The sequence below is a fragment of the Plectropomus leopardus genome, chromosome 10 (genome assembly GCF_008729295.1).
Source record: "Plectropomus leopardus isolate mb chromosome 10, YSFRI_Pleo_2.0, whole genome shotgun sequence".
Lineage (NCBI taxonomy): Eukaryota > Metazoa > Chordata > Actinopteri > Perciformes > Serranidae > Plectropomus > Plectropomus leopardus.
In genome coordinates, this window is record NC_056472.1 from 953,448 (window position 1) to 980,880 (window position 27,433).

The 27,433-nt window shown below is 40.0% G+C and overlaps 2 protein-coding genes across 2 annotated transcripts; one reads left to right on the forward strand and one right to left on the reverse strand.

The window, feature by feature from the left end:
- Window positions 1-1,033: 1,033 nt before the first annotated feature.
- Window positions 1,034-3,962, reverse strand: si:dkey-251i10.3 (uncharacterized protein LOC553498 homolog). The gene is given in 3 exon segments (XM_042494574.1): window positions 1,034-3,880; window positions 3,882-3,922; window positions 3,924-3,962. Coding segments are annotated over 3 exon segments (2,502 nt in total). The 3' UTR covers window positions 1,034-1,458.
- A 2,044-nt stretch (window positions 3,963-6,006) lies between these two features.
- ccdc93 (coiled-coil domain containing 93) lies at window positions 6,007-25,472 on the forward strand. Its single transcript, XM_042494989.1, has 23 exons — window positions 6,007-6,099; window positions 7,324-7,437; window positions 7,696-7,790; window positions 9,256-9,367; window positions 9,672-9,770; window positions 10,651-10,707; window positions 10,923-11,023; window positions 12,957-12,993; window positions 13,414-13,512; window positions 13,897-13,947; window positions 14,058-14,144; window positions 15,645-15,761; window positions 16,135-16,197; window positions 16,980-17,053; window positions 17,634-17,715; window positions 17,883-17,957; window positions 18,099-18,170; window positions 21,184-21,292; window positions 21,398-21,480; window positions 21,666-21,703; window positions 21,809-21,893; window positions 22,177-22,290; window positions 24,799-25,472. The coding sequence occupies exons 1-23, from the start codon at window positions 6,013-6,015 to the stop codon at window positions 24,853-24,855; spliced, it is 1,908 nt and encodes a 635-aa protein (XP_042350923.1). The 5' UTR covers window positions 6,007-6,012; the 3' UTR covers window positions 24,856-25,472.
- Window positions 25,473-27,433: the final 1,961 nt, after the last annotated feature.

Below are 27,433 nucleotides of genomic sequence, written 5' to 3' on the forward strand. Positions count from 1 at the left end.
GGGTTTAGATTTTCTTGTAACATCAGTACTGACACTCTGGAAAAACACATTTACTTTAAGTTTATTTAACAGTATGTAAATTTCACCACTGCAGAAGTTCTTCTTTTCACAGCCTGTTTTAGTGGCATCTCTCCAATCTTAAACATGTGCCACAGTCTTTGTGCATGGTACAGACAGTGTGTTACCTGTGCCAACAGGTGACTTATTATCAGTGGGATTCATCATTGAACAAACCTGGTCAGAGCAGCTTTGGATATTTAAGAACATTTGGTGCATCGGGAGTTGACTTCTTATATTTTCTCTTCCCACAAAATAAAACCCTAGGGCCAGCTTTAATATTGCACACACTTGACTCAAGATTAAAGAAGTTTATTTGACTTTTGTACATGCACAGGCAGTACAAGTACAAAGGAACTGCTTTTGTGCAAGCTCTGAGTGAATCGCTCTGCACACAAAATGCACTTTTCAAAATCAAGCTTTGAAAAATATTATTTATTAATATGATTTTCTTCTTTCATTAAGTCATTATTTTCATCATTCCTAATCATAAACATCAACACTTTAAATGGCAGGTTTTCGTCATGATGCCACCATGTTTTTAGATAAAACATCTTTTATTATTTTTCAGTATACTACAAAGTTGTTGTTTTTTAAATCACCAAAGGGATATGTGATATGTCAATGATTAGCAGCAACAATGATTGTGATAGTGCACCTAGTGGAATTAGCATATATTTTCTCCATGGTGAAAAATGACATCATCATGTAGAAAACACTCAAAAATGACAAATTCCAAGTCAAAAGTCCAGAATGACACCCAGAAATAAAAAGTCAGTTTGAATAGGTTTCAATGGAGCATTTTTTACCTTAACATTCGGAATGTAACAATTTAATTTCTGCAGTGTATTTTAGACTTATTGTAGGAGCTCAGTGGGAAATTCCAAGATTTAACAAAAATACACAATCTTCCTGAAATGTATGCCATATGCATGAACGCAGTCAAAATGATCAAAAAAATGAAGAAGGAAAAGCATGTAAAATGCACCAAACAGTCTCTAAGGGTGAAGAGAAAATATGAGAGAAATTTAAGAGAATGTTGTTGCATGAGTCCCTCTGTAATGTATTTTAATAAGTGAGCAAATAAAGACTAGCAGTGAATAATTGAACTCACAGGCTTGTACGCATGTCTTTAACTCCACAGATGAAATTTATTTTAAACAATCTTCATTATTTGTTGATTTCTTTTTTAGATTTCATTTAACATATCCTGATATCAAATATACAATATGAAAGGCTCCAGAAAAAGGCTTAACGCTGAAATATTCTCATGATATAGACTGATGTAAAGTGATCAGCATCCCACGCAGACAGTCACACACACACACAGAGGCTCCAAACAGAAGCTCAGCAGGAGCTAACAACCTGCTTTTTTTTTTTTTTTTTTATCAGTAAAAGCCGTTAGTGTTTTTTTTTCCTAGAGTCCATGCTGCTTTTATTCCCAGCAGGCCCCTGCTTCCTGTCTTTCATAAGCTCCTCCCGGGCCATGGGCTCGATGATGGCGCCCAGCTGGGTGAGCACCTTGGGTTTGCTGATCTTCTTCACGGTGCGCTCGGTGTTCCAGGTGCGTCCCAGCGGGGAGCGGATGGTGCTCTCAAATTGCGCATGGTTCTCGAAGGGGAAGGGCAGCGAGTTGACCTGGTGGAGGCTGATGGAGCTGTTCCTCTGCTCTGACATAATGACGCTGGGCAGGTGCTGATCTTTCCTGGGTGGGGGTGGCGCCATCTTGATCTTGAACCTCCTGCGTTTGTTGCGGGACGGCCTGAGGTTGATGCCTCCCCACTCGCCCCACCCAGGCAGCGTCAGGTCCACCACCTTGGGCTTCCCCGCCTCCTCTTGCTTCCTCTTGTCCTTCAGAAAGTCGGAGATGACGTCGTCTCCGGCAAAGGCCTCTTTGATGATCCCTCTCTGGTCCAACTTTTCATCTGAGTCCTCAGCATCCTCGATGGTTGGAGTGAGGGGGCCTTGGATGACTTTTGTCTCTTTGGTGAGAACTTTTTTCAGCTCGATCCCTCTCTTCCTTTTCCTGCCTTTGCCTGCTGTCTGACCTTCAGAGTGCAGGGTGTCTGTGGCCGGGGGCTGCTGGGGTTCATCAGGCGCTTCATCAGCAGCAGCCGTCTCCTGACTGAGCAGCTCCATGTCCTCCAGAGTCCTGACCCTCATCAGTCCCTCCTCCAGCTGAGCTGAAGAGTCCGTGTGGCCGGCGTCTGCAGCAGCTTCAGCCGCTAATCCTCTGAAAATGCTCGTGAACTGTGAGAGCTCCTCCTCCTCTTTGTTTGACACTTCCGGCTCCTCTGCTGCAGCCTCCTTCTGCTCCTCCTCCTCCTCCTCCTCCTCTCTGTCTGACACCTCCGGCTCCTCTGCTGCAGCCTCCACCTGCTCCTCCTCCACAGCTATTACAGCTGCTGTGTCCATCTCCTGAGCTGCACGCCATTTCCTCCTGCTGTCAAACTCTCTGAGAAGCGCTTCCTCTTCAGTTTCCATGACCTCCTCCTCTTCTTGTGCTAGATTTTCTGGTGCTCCGGGCTCCTCTGCTGTCAGATCCACAGTGTCACTCATCTCTTTTTCAGCAGGATCTTCAGACAGCTTCCCTCTCATCCAGGGGTTTGCAGCATCCACTCCTTGTTCTGCATCATTGACAAAATCTGGCAGCACCTCTGGGTCACCTGCTTCTTCCTGCTGTTCCTCCTCGTCCTCCTCCTCATTATTCAACGAGGTCACCAGCTTCTGGGTGAGCTCTTTGTTCACCTCCAGCTGCTGCTGCATGGCTTTGCGGGCGCCCTCGTCATACTTGGCCATGATGGCCTTGGACTTGGCCCACTTGCCGCTGTTCTGGTGCTTGAGTGACATCCTCTCCTGCATCCTGGACAGCTCCATCTTATTCAGCTCCTCCAGGGCTGCGCCGGGGTCCGTCTTCACCATCTCGTCAAACTGCTTCACCAAGTCTTTGCGTTTGGCTTTGTTCTGCACTTTGTGGTACTTCTTGCTCTTGATCTTCCTCTCTCTGCGTGCCTTGGCCTCGTAGTAGGACTGCAGGGCCCGGGCCTTTTGCAGCTCTGCCCGGCGGATCTTGGCCTCCTCCAGGCTCATGGCCCTCATGGAGGCCTCCTCTGCGGGGGTCAGGATAGGGTCATTGATGGGCTGTTTGTTGGCAGACAGCAGGGCGAAGATCTCCTGCTCCAGCGGGGTCTGTGCCTTCCAGCTGGTCACCACCCTCTCCATGGGTCTGGGGCCAGAGGGCTCCTGGTTCAGAGGGAAGACCAGCTGCTCGGCCCTCTGGTTCTGCTTGATGATCCCCTTCCAGCGGGTCACCTCTGAGGCAGCCTTCTGAAACGCCACATCTCTCTGGATCCTCTCACTCTCCTGCTTGCTCAAAGGACACTCGATGGTCTTCTTGCTCCGCTGCAGGTTCTGGAGCTGCTTCTTGGTCTTGGCGGGGACAGCCGGGGTTGTCTCCACAGTCCCGATCAGGTCCGATAGGTCGATCTTGTCCCTCTCCCCCTCCGCGTTGACCGTAAACTCGGACACGTTGAGGGCAGCCTCGGATCTCTCCCCCAGCTTCTTCTTCCTCTTACCTCCCAGCGCGCTGATGGCTTCCAGCAGCTTCTGGCGTTTTCGTTCATCCTCACCGTCTTCCTCCTGCTCCTCTTCACTGGTGATGTTTTCATTTTCTCCGTCTAATCCCTCCTCGTCGTCCTCGTAGAGTGCATCCTGCTGCTCCGGTGCGGGCTCAGCCGTTACCTTGGAGCTCTTTTTTGGTCGCGTTTTACTCGCTTTCTTCTTGGAAACTTTGGCCATGTTGGAGTAAACACCGCCCGGCTGTAAGACTGTACACACGTGTGCCGCGAACGTAGCTGGTGTCGTAAAACAGCCGCCACATCGTGAGCAGCACTGTCGCAAAACATCCCCTTTTCTTTTTTTCTTCTCTGCATTTGTTGAAAATATTAAAAATACAAAAAAGGCAACAATGATAGAGTGTGTGCGTTGATTGCTACGAATAAAAAAAACAAGTAAAATAGGAAATGTACAATGACATTTAAAAAAAAAACGTAAAAGGAAAAACAGGGAAAGAGCGCGAAAGAGAAAGTTGACCACATAATACAGAACATGAGCAGTCTGATGAGATTTTAAGTTCAAATGTGTATATGTGTTGCAACAACTATATCTGTGTACCCTCTTAAAATATTTAAAATCGTATTTCTTCGTATTTAATATTATTTCTCCTTCTGTAAGTGATCTTTGCGCTCCCTCTGCTGGGTGGAAGTGTGTGTGCATGTTGCGATCTTTTTTCTAAAATTTTAGTAATACATTTAACACATATAGGTTACATTCGATGTTTTAAAAATAGAGAAAAAATAAATGAGACTGAAATAAAGACTTTTACATAATAAATAAAATGTAGAGGAAATAAAGACACATAACAAAATAAAAACATCCAGTCCGCAAGAAAGGGTTTCTTTCCTTTTTCGCTCTCTTTATCAAAATACACAAATGCAACAGTGATAGAATTTTGCGGAGAAGCCTGTAAATAACAATTTTTTTTTTTTTTTAAAAAAAGGAAATTTATGTCACATAAAAACGTGAAGAATAACAAGATTAAGAAAGAGACAGAGAAAATGGAGCACATGTTACAGAAAAGGAGCAGTCTGAGGAGATGTGGACTTTAAATGTTTATACGTGTTGCAACAATTATATCTATGTAGCATCTTAAAATGCATTTCTTTAACTGTATGTACTTGATTATATTTCTTCTCTTTTCTTTTCTAATGAAAACTGCTGGATGCAAGTGCACGTGCATGTTGTGATTTTTTAAAGTTTTATTTATACATTTAACACATATAAGCTACATCTGTTGTTTTTTAGTAGAAATCAAAATAACATTCATATTAAAAAATAAAGACAATTGCATAATAAATGAGATGTAGAGAAAATAAAGAAACATAACAAAAATAAAAAATATCCAGGCTCTGCTAAAAAGATGGAATTCAAGTGAAATGTCTAAATTACCTAATTATTATTGCTAGTATAAAATTGAATTCCTTCATTTTTTCTTTCCTATCTTGATTGAAATTATTAAAATTTCAATATTGCTATCTATTGCAAATATAGTGATAAATTTAAAAAAATGAATAGGAAATTCGTGACAATGTGTAAAGAATAAAAAGATGGAGAGAGAAAGACAAAGTGGAGCACATGTTACAGAAATGCTACCATTATTTAAAATAAAATTGAAAAGAAACTATTTGTGAGGAGAATAATTGTGCTCATAAAGAAGGAACCAACATAAAATAGCTTGCTTATGAAAGGTGGAGAGTTTCGTTGAAAGTTTAATATCACCATAAGGGCACATAAATAGAAAATTAACATCATCCACTATTTTTTAACAAAAGTTTACAAAAATATTCTACATTCTATATGGATTTCTTAGGAATCTTTTAATCTGTAGTGCCCACCATGCACACCATACATCTTAAGATGCATTTCTGATGTAAGATGTATTTTATATTATCATCATCATTATTATTATTATTATTATTATTATTATTATTATTATTATTATTATTATTATTATTTTATTATTATTATTATTAATATTATTATCAGTATTGTTATTGTGATTATTATTATTATTGTTGTTATTATTATTATTACATTTATGACGTAGTTTGTAATATTTCTTCTTCTGACAGCAGTTTGGAACTGATGTTTTCCCTGGCGCTCCCTCTGCTGGGTGGAAGTGCGCGTGCATGGTGTACCGTCTACATGTTTATGCTCCTCGTGGCGTTTGTCACGTGTTTAAAACATAAACTATAATTTCAAGTACAATATAAGATAGTAAATATTATAATTCCTATTTTGTGTGTCGCTGCATTCGACATTAGGCGTTAATATAACACGGGACATTTGACTGTCACGTGCTACGGTCATGTGACCTGTCGTTGTCAACAGTTCATAATGGCGACGGCTGCGTCTGTGTTCCACAGAGTCAGAACTGGCTCTAAAATAGGAGCTCAGTATGACCAGGAAGGCAACCTCATTCAGGTAGAGTTATTAAAGTTATTTTGTTCTCAGCACTGCGCGAGGTTTGACTGTAAAAACAGACTTTAATGGAATTGTCATCATATAACTCGGGGGCTGGTTAGTTAACTTAACGGTCGAGCTAACAGTCGGAAAAATATAGTTAGCTCATAACGGGTGAATGGAAATGTCATTTAACGTTAACCGTGTAAAGCAGCAGCACATTCAATTACACGTTAAAGAGAACAATAAGAAAGCCACGTCATGATGGCAGACAATCCCCGCCGCACTGCCTGGCTCTCTCCTCAGACATTAAAGGGATAGTTCATGTGTTTTGAAGTGGGTTGTATGGATATCTACAGATACTAGGCTGTATTATAAACAGGACATGTCAGTCAGCAGACCCCCAGTTTGGAGAGTCAGGCTTGTGTTCAACAAGGAAGCTAAGCGTTCTACTGCTGTGGATGGGGGGCAGCAACAAAACCTATTTTAGCTGCCTTAAAACAATCAATATCAATGTAAGTATACGCTATATTGAGAGTCGTGTTACTGCTTTGCCTTTATGTCAGACAGTGATTTACAACAGGAAAATGAGGCTATTATATGGCTCTCTTCAAAGCCAGACTCCATTGAGAAAAACAGTGATTTTAAAATCTCTGAACACAGGAGCTGCTGGTCTACCACTGCCTAAGTTGGTTAGTTTTTTGTTATTGTGTAACTTAAAGGGTTAGTTCAGATTCACCGAGGTAACACATGAACACAAACTAACCAACCAATTGTAGCAGCAGTAGACCAGCAGCTCCTGTGCTCATAGAGCTAAAATTACCGATTTTCTTAATGGAGTCAGGTGGCTTTGATGAGAGCATAGAGGAACTGAAGCCAGTAATGGGCAGAATGGTAAAGTAGTGAAATTACTCTCAATATAGTGTACACTTAAATTGATAATGATTTTTTTGAGGTGGTACTTGTTATAGGTGGTTTAAACATGGTTTGTTGCTGACCCCCATCTACAGCAGCATATTGCTTAGCTTTTGTGTCGGGACTGCCTCTCTAGTCTTTGGATGTGCTGACTGATATCTACTGAATAAAATTTACTGGCTTTGGATAAGTACCCCATACAACCCCACTTCTAAAAATCAGAACTATTCTTTTAACTTAGCTATAAACAGCACTTCTGCAGCTGTGTGAGTTTCAGTGTCTTGCTCGAGGGCATTTTGGTGATAAAGACGATTTGTGTTTGGCTCCCAGGTGGAAACCCGAGAGGATGAGGAGCAGAGCGTCAAACTGGCGGAGATCCTGGAGCTCCTGCTGGCAGCTGGATACTTCAGAGCACGGATTAAAGGACTGTCACCTTTTGATAAGGTACACACAGGACCTGTTTGTGCTCTCTGCATGCTGCTCCCATCATTTTCTTGAAAAAGAAAAATGTCCTAAATCATGAGAAAGGAGTCATTACTAGTTACATTTTCTTGTCCAGTTGTCCAGTTTAGTTTTGCTAAATTGTAAACTTAAGTATCAAGTGAGCTCAGGAAGCTTTGCACAGAAGACATTGCATCTGATTTTTTAAAACAGTAAACGTCCACCCTCACTCAGCTTTTTTCCTTCTTTTCTCCCCCTCAGGTGGTGGGTGGAATGACCTGGTGCATCACCACATGTAACTTTGACATCGATGTGGATCTTCTCTTCCAAGAAAACTCAACTATTGGCCAGAAAATGTAAGCATTTTTTTCAGCTGGCTTCTATACACTGTGAGATTGTGAGCTGTCCCAGATGGACAATGATGGTTTGGAGAAAAGTTTTGTCAAGTCTTTGGTCATCAGTCCAAAACAGTGATCATGGATTGCACTCGAGACATTATCACTTGGTGGGCACTTTACAGTTTCAGGAGCCAAAGACAGACTTAAAGGAATATTTTGCAGATGTGCAAACAGTGTGCATAGTATGTGTAGATGAACTGAGGTAAACCTCCCCCCATCTAAATAGTGCTTACATATCCCCCACCCCCATCCAGCTAAACTTTTAAAGTTTTCCTTGCTCTCAGATTTTTGCTTGAACTACTGGCTGCAAGAGTAAAGAAGTGAACCAAGAGATACTGTCTTCACTCTCCCCCCCCCCCCCCCCCCCCCCCCCCCCCTCCACCTCACTCACTCACTCACACACACACACACACACACACACACACACAAACACACTCAGACCAAAATCCAATCAAATGGTTAAACTAGGCAATGCCGATCAAATGTACATCATATTATGTTGCTGTGCTGCCTATTTCTCTCCTTAAATATTTTCAGAAAGACATTTTGGTGCCCTGTTTAGCTTTAACTGAGAGTTTGTGAACAGGAAGTCGGCGCCATACTGCTTCCTGCATAGTGGAAACAGAGGCTGAAAAAACATAGTTTCAACAGTAAAACTAAGCAGACCATATATAAACAGAGATTCTGTCACTGAGTTGCATATTTCTTCCCTAAAATGTTTTCAGAAGCATGTTTTAACTCACTGTTTAACTGTAACACGAGATCATTTCTTTACAAGTGTGCATTACGTCAACCACCAGCGGGAGCGTTTATTGGTCTAGTGCAGCACAGTGCATTCTGGTAGTTGTAGGTTTTTTTTGAGCAAAAGTGTCCCATGTCTCAGTTTTTTCTGGTCATGAGGCACCAATTTCAAAAGCATACATATCTTTCTACTGCAGAGACAGACTAGTTTTTAAAAGGCCATTTGACCTCTTAAAGTCAGAAATCCTGTCATTGTCTGAAATTTGAGATTAAAGCTACAACCCACATCAACCAACCAACACTCAGAATATGGCTTGAGTTGAAACAGAAGAAACTGACAAACGCAAGAACGTTAGTATTACTTCAAACACAGTTAAAAAAATAAAACGGTGGCAACATTTTGACCAAAGCTTGATACTGTATGCTCCTGTATGTTTATCATTTTGTTTTACAGTTTTTCAAATTTAGTGCAGCCTCAGTGTGCTCTTTCAGTTAGTTTAGTTAGTTGCTTAAGAAATGTAACAAGCAGAGCAATGTTATTATTTTTCTTATTTTATTCATAAAGGAAACTGCTTTTTCAACCTTGTTTTATTTTCGTAGTTCTAAAAATCACTCCCATTGGTTTAAAAATGTAGTTTCTGAAGTCATTGCAGGGAAAAGATTAAGTGCTTTTCTCTTACAGAGCCCTAACAGAGAAAATAGTGTCTGTGTTACCAAAGATGAAGTGTCCTCATCGTCTGGAGCCTCATCAAATCCAGGGGCTGGATTTTATCCACATTTTTCCAGTGATACAGGTGAGACAGTTCAGTCTTAAATAAAAGCACAGACTCTTCATATTAGTATTCAGCTTCAAATAAGAATTAAATCATAATTTGAGTAAAATTTATATCTGCTGATAAGTTTTGGCTTGTGATCTGGATCTTTGATTTCCACATAAACTTACTTTATGACCTTAGTGTTGGCTCATAAATGTGTTTCAAATGACAGGCCCAGTCAGAGGATGATTTCTAGGAATTTCTCGGATGATTCAGCCTTTGTGCAGAGGACCTTGTGGGTTATACTTGTGTGTGATCAGCTGTGTGATGTGTCTCTTCCCAGTGGCTGGTGAAGCGAGCCATAGAGACCAGGGAGGAGATGGGGGATTATGTGAGAGCCTACTCCATCTCTCAGTTCCAGAAGACCCACAGCCTCCCAGAGGTAACTGTAGTTAGGAGTCGGCCTTAGAGCCAGAGCTTATTTGTAGTTTTTGGTGGAATAACATCCAGATGATGGACAAGTTAGAAAGACTAAGAGAATCCACTGTTTTGATCTTTTTTTTAAAAAATACTAAAAATAATAATGTAACAGAATACAATCATTTGCAAAACCCTTTTGACCTATTTTCAACTGGATACAATACAAACATATATATTTTTATATTATATATATTTTATATTTAATGTTCAAACTGACAAACTTAATTGTTTTTTTGTAGAATATGCTCTCATTCTGAAATTGATCCCTGCAACAAGCTTCAAAAAAGTTGGGACAGAAGCATATTAACCAACGTGTGACATCAGTTTTCCTTTAACAACACCCAGTCAGTGTTTGGAAGCTGAGAACAGTATTTGTTAAAGTTTTGAATGGGAAATTCCTTCCCACTCTTCTTTTATCTACAAGATAAGTTGCCCAACAGTCCAGGATCTCTGTTGTTGTATTTTGCGCTTCATAATATTTTGCACATGTTCAGTGGGAGACTGGTCTGGCTCTTTTATTGTGAGGCAACACTGTTGAACACGTGCAGAATGTCACTCACTGTCTTGCTGGAATAAGCAGGGACGTCCCTGAAAAAGACATTGTCTGGATGGCATACAGTTCTCAGTGTGTTTGAACTGGTCTGAACACCTCAAAGTTTAGAGGCCTTTTTGCCAACAAAAGAAAAAAAATAGTATTTCAGGAATGACAAAAAACATAATCAGGGTCAGTTATGATATATAAGTCAGAATAATGAACATTATTTGGTTGTGGGCATAAATTGTCCAGTGATAAATTAAATGAGTGCTGGTGTTGACATGTGCTCTGAAACCCTGTGGTCCAGGATGAAGAGTTCCTCCAGAGAAAAGACAAGGCTGTGAGGGCAGTTCTCGATGTATTGGTGAGTTGCAGCACCATCAGGCATCACTTGCATTTAATTATTTGACAAAATAAAATCACATACAAGTTATTATTAAGATATCTCTTTATACTGGATGTTTAAAAAAAACAAGTACAAGGAGTTTCTGAGAAGTCTTCAAGCTGCCCTGTTCCTTTATTTCTATACTGAATATAAATTCCTGTGCCATGAATTTACACTGTTGTTGTGTTTTACAGGAAGTGTACAAACCCCAGAGGAAGTACAGGAGGCAGAGGGATGCAGGGGAGCTGCTGGATGAGGAGTCCAGAGTTCACTCCACCCTGCTTGAATATGGCAGGTAAGATTTCCCACCAGGAGATCTTTATGTTTTCTGGCCACACTAAGCTTAACCACAAAACTCACTTGGTAACATGACGCTCGTTATCCACTCAGTAAGTCAACCCAGGAGGTATCCAGTCTTTGGTTAGATGGAGGGAAGTTTACCACAGTTCATTTACACATAATACCCACATTGTTTTGATACAAAGCTGGTTGAAAATTGGCAAAGTATCCCTTTAAGATCACTGCGATCCTGACTGTGTCAACCAGACTTGGGAGCAAATCACTATAAAAACATAATTTAAAGCAGTAAGTAGGCTTACCATCATATTTTATGAGTAAATAAAGAATAAGGCTTTGTTCAGTCTCCGATGCAGGATATCTGTAAACAAAAGCTCAAAGTTGCTCAAGAAGTTACTCATTCTGCCGAGGATCTAAATCTCTTACATCAAAAATGGTCTCTGAATGCTTTTGCTGTCCTGAGTGACCCTGTCAAGATGTGCGCACCGAGTTCCACGGGAACTAGGAACGGTGACACCATTTTCCAAAAGATTTGATTGGTCAGTAGGTTGTGCTTTCCATTGCTTGATCTGTTGTCTCCAACATATCCTGCTTAGGTCTGCAGCATAAGTTACTATGGCGATGTAGTCCAGTAAGAAGTGATCCACCGTCGTAACCCTGAAAACCCAGAGTCAACCAGATAGAACTCCCAATCTTACAATAATCTGCTTTATTGTACAGGACTTCTTTGTCTGTTTGTTTGCCTGCGTGTGTGCCTGTGTGTGTGTGTGTGTGTGTGTGTGTGTGTGTGTGTGTGTGTGTGTGTGTGTGTGCGCGCGCGCACGCGCTCTGCCATTTTACCTGTAAATCATCTTTTGTGGTTTTTGTGGCTTTACAGTATCACTGTCATCTATTCACACTTCCATGGATCGCCACTATAAAAACAGTTAGCTTTGTAAGCACTCTGAGCACACACTGTAATTTATGTGTCACCAGATAAGCATACCGTGTGTCATCACCATAACAGACTTTGAAATTTGGTCTCAGCACACTGCCAACCAGCTGAGCAAGAGGACAAACTGCTGTCTCTACCATGTGGCTTTCTGTCTAATGTGGTAGTCAATCAAATGTCTTTGGATTTTGGACTGTTGCTTAGAAAAAAACAAGCTCTGGCTTTAGGAAATTCTGAATTTTTCGGTAATTGATTGAAAATTGAAAAACTAACAATGAAAATAACTGAGTTGCAGCCCTGAAAAATGTATTATTTTGTAATTTGGTTGAACTCAGCCTTTCTGTACCAAGCTTGTTGCGGATTAAGCTGCCATATCCAGATCCTTCACCATCACGTTTCTATCAGTATATTTGTGTTTAACACAGGAATATAAAGCAGTAAAATACAAACTGAGCATTAAAAACAAACTTTTGCTCAAAGCTCTTGAGCAAAAGTCCCCTCTTTGTTGGCCTTTGACCTGAAGCCCAGGCATGTGCTGTTGTAGTCTCTAATCCTTACATCTCATCATGTCTAGTTTCTATCTGTCTGAAATGATGTTTTTTATCCATCCATCCATCTATCCCCACCGCTGTGCTAGAATGTCAGATTTCCTACTGTAAGTACTGAATGACCGTGTGCAGCTTTCTTTTTCTGCAAGTGTCTACTCACAGCACTGTTTTTTTGTGGTTGGATGTGTCTGTTGGAGAATGCAAGCAGTTGTCACATGCTGTATTTCAGGCATGATGGATGCAAACTGTGGTGCTGCTTTCATCTACTTGTGTATTGAGTTATTAATTTAATCAGAGGGCTGTTTATTATCATACTGGATTACTGCCTTTTCGTGTGTTGATGTTATAATGTGGCATGGTGTATTTGAAAACTCCTTTTTGTGTGTGGAAGAAAATGTTAAGTTCTTTTCATCCCTATGCTAAATCACTGAGGTTTTTCTTTCTCTTTTTAGGCGATATGGATTCAGCAAACAGTCCAAACAAGACAAGGTAGGTGCCTCAATGATATGTCTTTTTCAAAGGAACCTTTAGTACTCCTGCATATGTGAGAAAAATTGTATGATGTGTTCAGTGTCTCCAGAGGAAGCCATGTGAAGACTACTTGTTTGAAAGCTAAAAAGATCTAGAGTTGTGGAGTTAGAGAGTAGTAAGTAAGGCAGACCCATGAAGCCTGCTACTCGTCTGTGCTGCTGGCCCAACCTACATTAGTCCCTAAAGAAGAATGTGTGCAATAAGAGAAGACATATCTCTGGTTCTGCTGCATTGATTTGGAAACTGTCCTCCAGTGGAATACTTGAGTAACACTGAGAGTTTGAGAACAGAAGTTACATCTAGTGTGGTTCTTTCTGTCTGCACCGGCATTTACTGCCCCTTTGTCTTCAGCCTCTCTGTCCTGTCTCCATCCTCTAGGTGGATGAGAGGAAGGTCTCGCTGGCCAGTGGCCCTCAGGCAGCACCTCCTGGGATGGCAGAGGTGTCAGAGGAGGACGACCTGCGGGCAGCAGAGGAGGTGAGAGCTTCACACAGTGAGTGAGTGACACATGGAAGGAAAAAATATACATGTTTAAGAATGAGTATGGAGACACAACTAAGACACCTACAAGCAGTGACAAATCCCTTTGTACTTTAAATAAATCCTAATTATTGCAGTGAAACATGAAGTATCCCGCTTACTGCCATGCTGAACATAAACAGGATGTTAAGAATCAAGGCTGAAGAAAATGGAACCTTGTGTGTGCATGTATTTTCATGCATCTGGGTTGTAACTCATTTTCTGTTTCACTCCTCTGTAAAGCACTTTGAAGCCACTGTATGAGAATTTGCTCTACAAATGAACCTGACCATGAACTTTCTGCCTTTAACGGGATGTAACTGTGGTTATTTTTCCTCTTAGATCCGAATCAAAACCCTGATGACCAGCATGGCTGCCATGGCAAATGAAGAGGTAAGCAAAACCTGTGTCCTGTCTTGTTGTCTTTCTTTTCATCCGTGGACTGTTTAGAGTTCTGTTTGTCCGTGGACTGTACAATGATTTCTGTTTGTGTCCTCGTGTAGGGGAAGCTGACAGCAAGTGCGGTGGGTCAGATAGTGGGACTGCAGTCTGAGGAGATCAAACAGATCGCCTCTGAGTACGCTGAGAGGGTAAGACACACTCACAGTTAAGAATAGAGAAGAGTAGAATAGAACAGAGTCTTTATTGTCATTGTATAAAAAACAAGGAGCAAACAAACAGCTCGCAGTACAAATAAAAGAAGAGTAAGTGCTGAGATACCACAGTCATTCACACCGTAGAAAGAAAATTAAATATAACAGTCATCAGTGAAAGTTATCAAGTAATTGTAAATCAGCAGTAGTCCATCTACAAGTTGCATGTGCTGAAGTGCATGTAGTGTTTATATTTAAGTCTCTAGTTCATGGTGAGTGCATATGTAAAACCACGGCTGCAAGAGCTCAGAGTTACTGCATCTGTGCACGCCACCATCTCACCAAACATGCCATCACTGGCAAGGATGGGCTCGACCCAACATCTGTTCATAGAAAAAGTCCTGTTACCCTGAGATGTTATTAATCCCAGAAGACAAGTGTCCTCATCTATGAAGCCTGTACTCCTGGAAAAAGTGAAGCATAGGCTCCAAATAAACAGTAGGTTGTGTTAGAGCCAAAAAGCATTTAAAGACAACTTGCTGAAAGTTTTTATTTTTGCCTGTTGGACAAATTCAGCTCAGAGATAGACTTTTTGGTGAGCTTTTGTCTGGGAGAGTGTTTGTAGATATTTTGTTACACCCAGAGATCTCAGTCTTCAAGCTCCTCCTGCTGTAGGAGGAACAGTGGCTCCCATAGCCAACCACTACCACTAGTTTTGAGCTTGTTCACAAATACACTTATTTATACAGGATTATTGACTACATGTGGAACAGAAATGACACATAAATGATCCTATTTAAGCATAATGTTTGGGTAGCTGTCTCACTCAGTCTGTCTTTTTGGGCTTCTCATCTGTGACAGCAGCAGTTCTTTGCAGCTTGACAGATGATTCAGTTCACAGAGTGTTTCTGCAGTAAAGATGTCAGGATGCTCTCTCTTTTCTACAAGAGAATCTGATGTTGTGAAAAAGTCATTATTTTTGTCCTTGAATATAGGACAGCCCCACTTTTCAAACATAATTTCCAGAATTTCCTGTATTCAGGCCAATACAGTCATCTTGATAAAAAGGTGCAGAGGATATTTTGTTTTCTACTTCTAATTCATTTTTTTCTAAATATTAATTCAACCCTTGTATTTCTGAAGATTCAAACCAAAATAATAATTAATTAATAATTTTGGCACCTAAAAACTGGAATATCATGATCTTAGTAGAAGGAAGAAGAGAGGCACCCTGATCTCAACTAAACTCAGCATTTTCAAGAAAACTCAGCATTTTAAATCACAGTAATAAAAATCATTTGCAAGACTTTTTTAAAAAAATTTGATGCATTTTTGTTGCAACACATTATTGAAGTTGAACATAGCAGGAGAAGTATAACTCACACCTGTTCAGACAGCTCATAGTGACCCGGGACTTGAAAATAAACCTGTGCTGTTGTACTTTGCTGTTTACATTTTTCTGTTAGATTAAATTGTATCTCCCATCTGTCCCTGCAGCAGTCAGAGCTGTCGTCAGAGGAGCGCTCAGAGCGCTACGGCCCACTGCAGCAACACCGCAGGGCTGTGGCCTCCCTCAACAAACAGATCCAGCAGAAGACCAAACAACTGGAGGAGGTCAGCAGGTCACTGTGCTCCACTGTGGAGTCCATTCGCACACCGCTGTGTCAAACACTTCATTACAACCAGAGCCACTGTGATCCTCATGTGTTATATATCTATACAGGAATCTGTCAGAGCATCACACAAACCAACATGTACAGTTTTATTTAGATTATACATTTATTTATTTATATAGTTACATATTTGACTTACAGGATCCATGTGCAGAACATAAGACAGAGGACTTATTATATACAGTCAGCATTTTCTTAGATGTGAGGACGACACGTTGGAACTATGATACATATCAGTGATCCCAGAAGGTGTCGGATCTATCAGTAACAAGCTGTTTGTTGATGTGGTTGTTGTTTTTTTCATTTTTGGACAGCTACAAGCAAAGCATGCCGAGGTGAAAACAAGCTGTGATGATGCAAAGAGAAAACTGCTTGAGGTAAGGCGTGACTGTTAGATTGCCTATTAAGTGGCTAAATGAGACTACAGAACAACATCACGCTAAACACAGCTTTAGTGTAGTTGTGGTGGCAACATTAAATAATGCAACAGTAGTGACGTTCATTTATAGCCAAACATGAGCTTTTCCTGGAAGTTGCATTTACACTACAGAGCTTATTTTCTGCGATAATCCAAAATCCAATGTAAAAATCCCATAGGTGTTTTGAAGAGGAAACCAGGGCAACGCTAAAGTCAATATCAGCCTACAGAAAAAAATCATCCCTGGGACACCTTATGAAGGTGTTTCCTGAAAACACAGCCCACTGAGACATTTGCCCGTTTGTAAGAATCTGTATTATATTGGTTGACACATGGAACAATTGACAACTTGTTATGAAAGACTGAATACTGAAGTGGAATACTAATGTTTATTGTTTTTAAAGCACTAAACTTTATCAAAGGTTTGTTGGGCATTTTGGTAATTGATCCTGTGTTTTGAGATGGGCCTGACAACAAATACTGTCAGAGGTCACAGCTGTCAGCAAACAAATCTTTTCACGTCACATACAAGAATATTGCAGGGCAATTTGGCTGTGGACATCAAGAAATAACATTGATTTCATTGACATAATCTGTTCATTATTTAGTTGAAATAAGTGATCAGGGATGTGTGTTTGCAGGTGATAAGCAGTGAGCATAAGAAACATTTCTAGGTTTTCTTCACATTTCTTCAACATTTCATTTTCTTGCCCACACAAAGGTGTTTGTGTTTCTCCTCAGGCTACAGAGCAGTCAGAGAAACTGGAGAAAGAGCTAAAGTCTTTAGATACGATGGAGGAGCAGGCTGATATCAGGTGAGTGCTGGAGACCAATCATCTCTGAATTCTGTGTGTCGCTTAATCCTCATGACACAGAGAATCTCCCTCTGTGATCAGTGTCAGTCCTCTGGGTAGACCTGTTTAAAATCCTGGAGCCTCAACAGTGAAAAAGTTCAAAGAATGATTGAGCTCTCAATAGACACGTTTACATGGAGCCTACTAATCTGATTAGAATAGGTTTGAAAGACCAAACAGATTAAATATGAGCCATATAAACACCTCAGTGTGCTTAAACAGGCCCAAACTGATTCAAATTTCAATTGGTCGCAGAGAAAAAGTTTAAACCTTTTCATAAACTGATCCATAGAAAATTTGTATCATGTAAACTATGAAGCTGATTCATCTCTGGCTGCTCTATCTCTGTGCATGCTCCGCATGCTCACCTTCTCCTCTTCATTGCCTACAGTAGAAGTATGTTGGTATCATGTTGTTTGATTAAGAGCATCAAAACCTCGGTCAGGCAGATTATATACATACACTGTTGTCACCGGGATGAAACCTCTGATCTCTGATTTATAGGACAGTCCATCAAATAATGTTTTAATCTGTTGAACAGCCTGCTAGAAAAGCTGAAGGCTCTGGTGATGATGAATGAGAACCTGAAGCAGCAGGAGCAGGAGTTCCGCACACACTGCAGAGTAAGTACATCAACACACACACGTACACACACACACACACACACACACTCTGGGTATCTACATCCAGTAGATGCTGCTGGGTGTTTGTACAGAAAACGAGCTGAAAGTGAGTTAAAATCCTGCTTTGTGGTAAATTGGTACTACTTTTGTCTTTTGGGTGTGTCCAGGAAGAGATGACACGCCTGCAGCAGAACATTGAGGAACTGAAGACGGCATCAGGACAAGATACAGAGGAGGAGAAGGTACACACTCACTGTCCAACACACTGTGTATTTTAGCATTTGTCTCACAGTCTAAAACACATTAAGATTCCCAGAGACTGAGTAGCTTTCCCTCTCAGTTGGTATGAACTGCCCTCTCTACTTCTCTTTTTCCTTTCTCAGGAGAGGAACCAGCTAATAGACAAACAGTACAACACAGACAAAGAGAAACTACAGAAGATCCGTCTGCTCATGGTAACTACCTCACATGACACCAGATTAGATGGAAGAAGAGTGATCTCTGTGGGAAATGAGGTCACAGCAGCAGATAACAGACTACAGATAAGAGTGAGACAAGTACTGCTGTTCATTGTCCCACACAAAGGGACAAATTCCAGTCAAATATTATCTGTTTTGATTGAGCTTAAAAACAATGGAATGACATCATCAAAGCAGGTTGATTTATAATATATTTTTTATAGAAATGAAGGCAGCCTTTGCATAAACATTATATACCATATAACAGAAGTCCCATCCATAGACTCGGGTGCATAATAACTCATTAAAAATTTTTTTTTACACTAGTCTGAGTTTATCAGGGCCTCATGTAAACACTCAACATTTTCTTCAGCTGCAGGCCTACATGAGGCTGGTTCTAGACATGGCTACGGGGGGGGGGGCAATGCCCACCAAAATACCTGCCACACTGATGCCACACGTTGGCATCTTAAGCCTTCAATAATTTGCATATTGAGCAGTTATTGTCACCAAGGAAAACAGCAGTGTTGCAATTTTGCATCTTCAGTGAATGCAACAGGGGCAGGACCCGACCAATCAGAGAAAGTTTACAAGGCTCCAGTGTCAGAGACTGTTTCCCCATCCAGAACTGCAACAAACCAGGACAAACTGACAGTGTACTGCTGTTACTGTTCTCTTTAGACTGTAGCCCTGACACACTGAACCAACTAATGTTTTCTGAAAGAAGTCACATGACAAAATGTTGCCATGTGGATCTAAAATGGACTAAAACGGTACACGACAGATTCATTTTACTCCATGAAAACTCTGCGACAGTGGACTTGGTTCTGTGGTGACAGCAGAGAGAGAGGGGGACAGACAGGCAGCTGCAGGTCATTAAGAGGTGAACAGTGCACACACTACACTGCATCAACTAAGTCTCAAAATAGGCTCTTTGAGTGAAAGAAAAGCCATAAAATATCCCAATATACTGACATACAGCTGTGGAAGAAGTACTTAGATCTTTTACTGAATTAAAAGTAGCAACAGAAGAAATACTCTGATGCGTCAAAAGCCCTTCATTCAAAATATCATTCAGGTGAAAGTACAAAAGTATTAGCATGAAGGTGTACTTAAAAAAGCCGACCAAAAGTAAAAGTATTTATTATGCAGAATGGCCTATAATGCAGTGATGTGTTCATAACTTTAATTTAGCTGCTGGTAAAGGTGGAGCTCATTTTAAATGTCGGCCTACTGCTGGGTAGGTGAATCTGTAATTTATACATTGTGATTTATTAGTTTATTTACATTTTGTGTTAATAATCTGAATCTGTAAAGTAACTAAAACCATCACATAAATGTAGAGCTGTAATTACATCTCACCATTGTTAACATAAACACATCTCTAGTCAATACATGATTAAAGATAGCTGTTTCGAAGAATTCACAGATTTGACAGTTTGAGGTACACGTTTTAACTTTCTAAGATAAAGGTATGTGCACTGAATGTAAAGAGGGTGCCAGAGTGCATAAAAGAAGCACTAAAATAGTGCTTGTTTATCAAAAATTTCAGGTCAGGTGTAAAATGTGGAACACATTGCCTGCAGCACATGAGTGTGTCGTGAAGCCTGTGGGGATTTTTTTCTCAAGCAAGTTAGAGCAGTCATACTGGCTGTGTGAGCAGCGCCGGTCAGGCACGTATCAAATGCCTGTCAGCCGTGGCACATCTACAGAAATGGTGGCTTGCAGAAATATACAGCAGATAAAAAACATAAAATACATTGCTTTTCAAACTGTAGACATTCACTGGGCAAAACAATACCAAAAAAAACCCAATGATGTACCAATGTTATTGTGTATCCCCTACCATCAATAAAACAATGCCCACACACTGTAAAAATGTGAGTTGTTGAAGATTTTATGGTAGCATAAGGCTGCCACCACCTTTTATAAAGCCAGTCTGATCCAGTGTTTGAGGCAAGACAAGATCACTACCACCAATGTTTGTGTCACTTCGTGACAAGTCACTTTGTCACTTTTTGAGATTTTAATGTTTTTCTAGTAAGCTTACCACACCGGCTTGTCATTACCGTTAAGCTGACCTCTGCATATCAGAAATTGGTCACAGGTTTAGATAGCAACATCACTGGGTCCACTGCAGTCACCATTTGGTGATGCTGACTTTATTTTTTTTTCAACAATTTTGTTAATGGGGTTTTCACTTATAACAGATATTACATTTAAATAAAATAGTCTTGGCAGCAAATGTGATATACTATAAAATGAAAAGGCAAACCAAAAACCAAACAAAACAATAAACTGAAAGCAGAGGTGAAAACCAGCTGTTGTTATAGTAGTTACAATGTAGAGCAATCCTGAAGATTACATTGGCTACAACACTCAACATTTTCATTTCCGATTCCCCCGACCCATCTTTGGTTTTATTGGTGCTGGTCAACATTTTGTTTCAAAAAGTCCATGAAGCTTACCCATATATATTTTCAAAAACTGCCAGCTTTCTTTTGCAATGTGTGTTAGTTTTGATGCCAGCTTTATTAGTTAGGTGAGCAGACTTGGATGCGTGCATCAACATCACATCCTCAGGATTTTAGCAGAAAATCCAGCCCACTCCCCTCACTTAGAAATGGGACATTTGGTGATTATACGCAATTGAGAAAGTTGCAGAAGGGCTCTATTTTTATGTTGCAGTTCAGCAGAATCTCCCATATAGTACCCTGAAATGTAGGCAAGGCAGAACCATTTCTACCACTAGGGGGAGGCAGAGGGCCCCCTCAGCCACCTGTGTGGTTTCTTAATGAGCCTCTATGAGTGCTTGTCAGATCACTCAAATCTTTTTTAAGAATAAATCACATATTGACCAAAACACAAAACTCTGAACAAGACAATACAGATGTAAACATGAAAGAGCTTCAGACTTACCTCACCCCAGTCCAGCACCAAGACCCTTTCCCCTCTGTGGGGAGAGTTAAACTCTTTGAGGTAAATCAGGACTTTCCTTCACCCTGTTCAGGCTCGGAGGAACCGTGAGATTGCCATCCTGCAGAGGAAGATTGACGAGGTGCCGAGCCGAGCTGAGCTGACCCAGTACCAGAAGAGATTCATTGAACTCTACAGTCAAGGTGGGTTCCTCCCCAGTATCCACTGTAACCACCGTTTGTGCTAAATGTCTCCAAAAAGAAGAAACAAAGACAATAAATCTATGCTAATTTTCTTGTGCCTTCCAGTTTCTGCAACACACAAAGAGACCAAGCAGTTCTTCACACTGTATAACACATTAGACGACAAGAAGGTCTATCTGGAGAAGGAGGTTAGTCATCAAAGCAGTCAGGAAATAATTGCCAGTAGAATCCCAAAGTCTGGTCAAATATGGCTTTAAATCTGGATTTGTCTGTGATTTTAGCATCTCCAATTTAGTTGACAAAGGTTAAAGTCAGCTGCAGACAAATGCGTGTTATTAATGTTAATGAGAGAAAACAACTTTCTTTTCTGTAGGTGAATCTACTGAATTCCATTCACGACAACTTCCAGCAGTAAGTATGAACACACTCATCTGTTGGGTGTCTGATATATTTGATGTGATGGTATAGTAGTGAGTGAGAGTGTGAATGAGATGTAACCTGCTGTGCTGTTGTCAGGGCCATGTCCTCTTCAGCTGCCAAGGAGCAGTTCCTCAGGCAGATGGAGCAGATCGTGGAGGGAATCAAACAAAGTCGCATCAAGGTAAAACTCTCCTGAAGGATCATTCCACTGGGTAAAACTTGGATTTTACTGTGTTCTCTAATTAATGTATATGGTCCCTGTACTCATGGAGTTAAATGCTGAGATTTGGGAACATGGTGACACTGCTGAACAGAAACAGAAGCAGTCAGACAGTGAGATAGGTGCTGCAGTGTAATAAAGCACAATTATTCAGAGGCCAAGTTCTAACAGTCTTTGCACAATTTCAACACAAGCTGCTGCAGCATGTGTGTGATGCCTGCTCCTTGCTCGTCTGCTTTTCCAGATGGAGAAGAAGAAGCAGGAGAACAAAATGAGGAGAGATCAGCTGAACGATGAGTACCTGGAGCTGCTCGACAAGCAGAGGCTCTACTTCAAAACTGTCAAGGACTTTAAAGAGGTGAGAAACAGTGAAGTGTCAGCTGTGCTTTGTTAGTTATGGATGAACTAAAGCAGTGGTTCCCAGCTGGTCCAGCCACGAGTTCCAAAATCTTTCCTTAGTCATTAAGTCAAGGTCCACACTTAAGATAAATTACCACATGTTCAATTTCATTCCACAAAACATAAATGATGTGAGCTCAGAACACAATGAAAGAAAACACACTGTAAGAAAAAAGTGCAGATATTTAAAACTTGGTAAATAAATATCACAGCAACCAAAAACATACATGTGCATATTATGGCTTCAAGACCAGTGACATAAAAACACTGCAAAGGCATAGCACGTTAATATGCCAAATAACACCAAGAACAGGGCAATAAAATGACTGCTGTACTGAAAAAGGGGTACAAGGTAGATTTATTAGTCATTTTTTAAACACAGTTTAAATAAAAAGTTCAAAAAATGAAATTGCATTTGTCGTTGATCCTGCTACATCTTTGGAGTTGAAGGATGAGTTGATTAACATCAGCAGCTGCTATAAAAATTCCATCCGGTTGCTCAAGCATGTTGCTGCTGATGGCATCATACAATTCCTGCAGTGCATATTTTGAATTTGCATCAGAGTCTTGTGTCCTGTCGGCTCTAAACAATCCTGTGCAACAGCTTGGTCTGGGAAGAGCTGCTGTGGGGCTTTCTGCATGTCAAATAAGCATCAACATCCAGAGTTAAAAGATTTTTCTCAACCTGGGCCATAGTTTGCCATCTTTTTGTGTTAAGTAACTAATTCCAAAATGTTTTTTCAAAGTGGTTCAGTATTAAGCAGAGCCAGGTTGCAGTGTAAACACTCGGGCATGTTTGCACTGTCAGTTTACGTCCTTTGACAGGCTGAAACTGATTTTATAAATCTAACAAGATTAAATTAGAACTAGAAGTCTGACAAGATTATTTCAAGGATCCCCACAGAGATTAACCTTTTTGTTAAAGAGCAAGGTCCTTTTTGTTTAACCAAAAACTGCCTTAAAATCACTATTGTCAAACCCACCAGACTCCCTTTAAATAGACAGTAGTTTTTATCATCATTAAACACACTTTATTCAGAGTTGAGAGAAACAACATTGTTCCTAAAAAGTCTTTAAAGGCACAGAATTCATTCAACTAAAAAGAAGGCCTTAATTGGTGTTAAATTGACATAAATTAATCTTTCAAAAGTCTAAAAAATGATTTTATTATTTTATTTATCTTTTCTGATGCTGCATTCAAAATTTCTAAATATTAAGTAATGATTTTTTTTTTGTTCAATAATTGAATAAATTCCTTTTCTTAAACTAGTCATGAAGGGAATGCAAGCACTGGAATCCCACATGCAGATTGAGAAACACAAAATCACCAAGAAAACCAGCCAGAAATGCCTGATGTTTCCCTCTTCTGTCGCTAAACCAAGTAGATACTTCTGTGATAATATAATTATTTAATTGTCATCAAATAATTGCGCTCTGAAAAGGGTTGTACTAACTTCTTCAGTGGACAAAAAAGTCATGTTTTATGTTACATGAACATTTGGACAAAGTAAAACTAAAATGTTTTGAACAAAATGTTCAATGTTCAAAATGTTTTTTGTTCATTAGAAAAAGGGTCTTAAATTTAATTCTGAGTGGCTTTAAAAAAGTGTCAAAAAGTCTACCTCGCCTTGAGCTGCAGGAACCCTGACCAAAATTAAAATTCACAAAAGCCATTTTGGTTTGTCTTTCCACTTTTTCAATAGTCACTGATGCTGGTTTGGTTCATATAAACCCATAATTCATCCAGTCAGATGTGAAAATATGTTAACTCTAAACACACCTAAATTACTATTTATTGAAATGGAGTCTGGTGGGTTTGGCAGTTGTGAGGTTGGGGCTCTTTGTTTCTGGTTAAACATAAAGAATCTAATGCTTTATTCAAACAGTGATGGGTTGTTTAGTCACTGGTAAAACAGTAGAAACCTCCAAGGACCTGTAGCTGCTGAGGTTGCAAGTCCCTGTGTGTTAACACTAAAGCACCTTGACAAAAAAAAAAAAAACGGGCTAATGCTGTTGAGAAACGTTAGTACTGTCTGGAAACGTGGAATTCACTAAAATATGCTGCTCTATTCTGACACAGCCTTAATGTCTGTAGGGTACGGTGGGATGCTTTCATTAATCATATCTATAGTTAATAGTATAAAAATGTAATAGTGTCTCTTTCCCAACATTTGGGCTGGGGACAAGACTCTGCCCTCCATGTCCCCTAACTGTGATCATATCAATTGATGCACTGACATGTGTGCAGCAGTGGAGTGTTGTAGCAATTTGGGGAAAAATATATGTTAGTGACCTTAAAATGTGTGCTGGTGAGCAGATATCAGCCCGAGTGTATCATGATTGTTATCAGCCTTTTCCAAAAACTCATCGTGTCATTTCTGTTCCTCGGTTGGCCTGAGATAAAAGCTCACATGACAAATAATGATAAAACAGCAATGATGACTTTTCCTTTTTTCTGTGTCTCCAGGAGTGTCGGAAGAATGAGATGCTGTTGTCCAAACTAAGAGCTAAAGGAGCCTCTTAACCACTGTCCTTAAACTGTTTTGATTTAAAGAAAATATGTCATCTATATGATGATGATGATGAGTTGATGACAGATTATCTGCATATGTATGGATTTTTTTTAACATTCCACACTTTGTTTCATCATTCTTGTTTATGACTTGTGTCTAAAACCCTATGGGAGGAGTAGTGTACATGACATTTGTACTTATTCTATACTTCATACTTCATGTGTGCCAAATTCTCCCCACTAAAAAGCACAAAACACAAAACAAACATGACTTTCCTTTGGTCGAGTCATAAGAGGCTCTGAGTGTTTCACATATTCTGGGAGAGCCTTCAGCTTCACTACACTAATCACTAATGTCTGTCCCTCCCTTTTCTTAGCAGCGAGTCCGAATGTTTTTCTAATTTCCCAGTGAACAATGTGGAGGGGCCCCATAACAATCCTATAAATCCTGATAATGTGTTTAATAAGATCTGACAAATGTTGCGCTTTGGGACTGTACAAAAAGGAGTGTAAATGTCAGAGCTCATCAAAAGTCCACTAACATTTACTTTCCACCTTTATTTGTGGCTGCACTGGGCAGCGGTGCTTGCTGTATGAAATCATGTTGATCATAAAGTGGAGCTGTTACAGAGAACTGAGTCTTTTCTGGTTCCCACGCCTCATTTTGAACCATTCACAGCATTTCCGCTAAAATAAATTGGTTCTGAGCCAAAGAAGTTGGTTCTCAGCTGAAACCAAAAAAATAGCTGGTTTTCTGTGACCCTTTGAAACCTGAGAAAATCGGCAATGTGCGACTTAACAGGAAATGATCCAACAAATAAGCAAGAAATTTGTAAAAGTTACAAGAAAAAATAGCATACATATTTTTTAAAAAAAGGAAAAAAATCAAATAAACTAGAAAATAACTTGGAAAATAATAATAATAATAAAATGTATCTTTAATATACATCCTTTTTGTAACATAATGTTAAATGTATAATAATAGCTATAACTATATATTTCCCCTAGATTTTTTTTGTTTTTGTTTTTTTTAATAATTCTTTCTCCATCTTTCTAATTTTTCATCTTTTACAAATTTCTTACATATTGCCGGACAACCCTTGCCAAACTGCCTATTGCCTTTTACTCCGTGTGTTCTAAAGACTTTGCAGCAATTTGTTTAGGTTTTAAATGTCTAAATGCTTGTGAAAGGCATCTGAATGCAGCACAAGAAAACTGTCATCCATCCAGGTTTCAAAGGGTTAACCTGGGGTGTGAACTGTGACGACATCAGTGGGTGTGTCCTATTTGTAGAATGGAGAAGTCATAAAAAAGAGCATGTAGTTGTATCCATGCTGGATCTATGGTTAGAAACAGATATCTATAAAAACTGAACAAAAGTTTGCAGGTAATCAGTGTTATCTGCCGTTTAGCTTCCACTGTTTATTTCTGTTGTGCACTGTCAAACACCTTCAGTTAATTACACATCCTTTATTACAATGACTCTAGTCTAAACTCGTGGAATCACAGGCAGGTTCCCGAAAGAACACCCAGGTTCAAAGAGGATTTGGTGAAAAATGGCTCTAAGAGAGATGACAGAGTGCCTGAACCTGTTGTGTGTTTGCTGATATTATCTTACAGGGTTTTTATGAACTCCAGTGTCACATGTGATGTGTGGAGTTTCCCATTGCAGCTCTTTGTATGTGAAATTCTTTGCCCGTGATGTTGCTCTGTGCCTCTGAAGTTTGAACTCACCTCATGTTTTAGATTTGCCTTCGTCATCATCCATTGCAGCAGTGTTTAATGAATAAAAGCTTTTTAGTGTCTTTACTGTGACTCATTTCAGACAAGATGTGCTCAGTCACAGACTGTGTGCTGATTGGAGACAGTGTACTATCACAAGTCACATGATGAATCTGTGAGGGAACATCCTGTGAATCATAAGAGCATCTCCTGTCAGTGCAGATGCACTGGGTGGCCAAAAAAACGTGTTCCAACACAGTGACCAGAATTCCCACCAGCCAGGCAAAAACCTGGAGAGTGTACGGCAGACAGAGTCAGATCAGATTAAAACTAGCTCTACATGCACGTCTCCTGATAGCTTTCACAGTCATGGAGGATCAGATGGTGGTTTAACCCATCGGGCTGAACACCAGAACACACCAGGGATTCATTCCATGGAGCCAGTTTTGCAAATAAACTAGAATTGTTTTGGTTAGTCTGACTCACTTTCTGATGATTGGATTCCATAAAACAAATTTAACATAGTTCAAGCTTCAAGCACCTCATGCTGGGTAATCTAACTTGGTTTTGGGCAGACTAACTGTCAGGCGTAACCATAGCTCCTGACTGGCCTGCTATAATTTTTATGCCTCCACACCAGCGATGGCATCAGCCAGAGGCATTATATTTTCAAGATGTCAGTCAATCTGTTTTGCCAATCATGGCAAAATAATGCTTTGAGCAAATTCATTCAGATTTAGCACAAACATACCTTTGGATACAAAAACGAACAACTTAATATATCTGGTCAAAGTCAATGTAACCTTGCATATGTTTCATTCTTGTGAACATGATATCTTACAAACAGGAATTTTTAACTCCTTTGTGT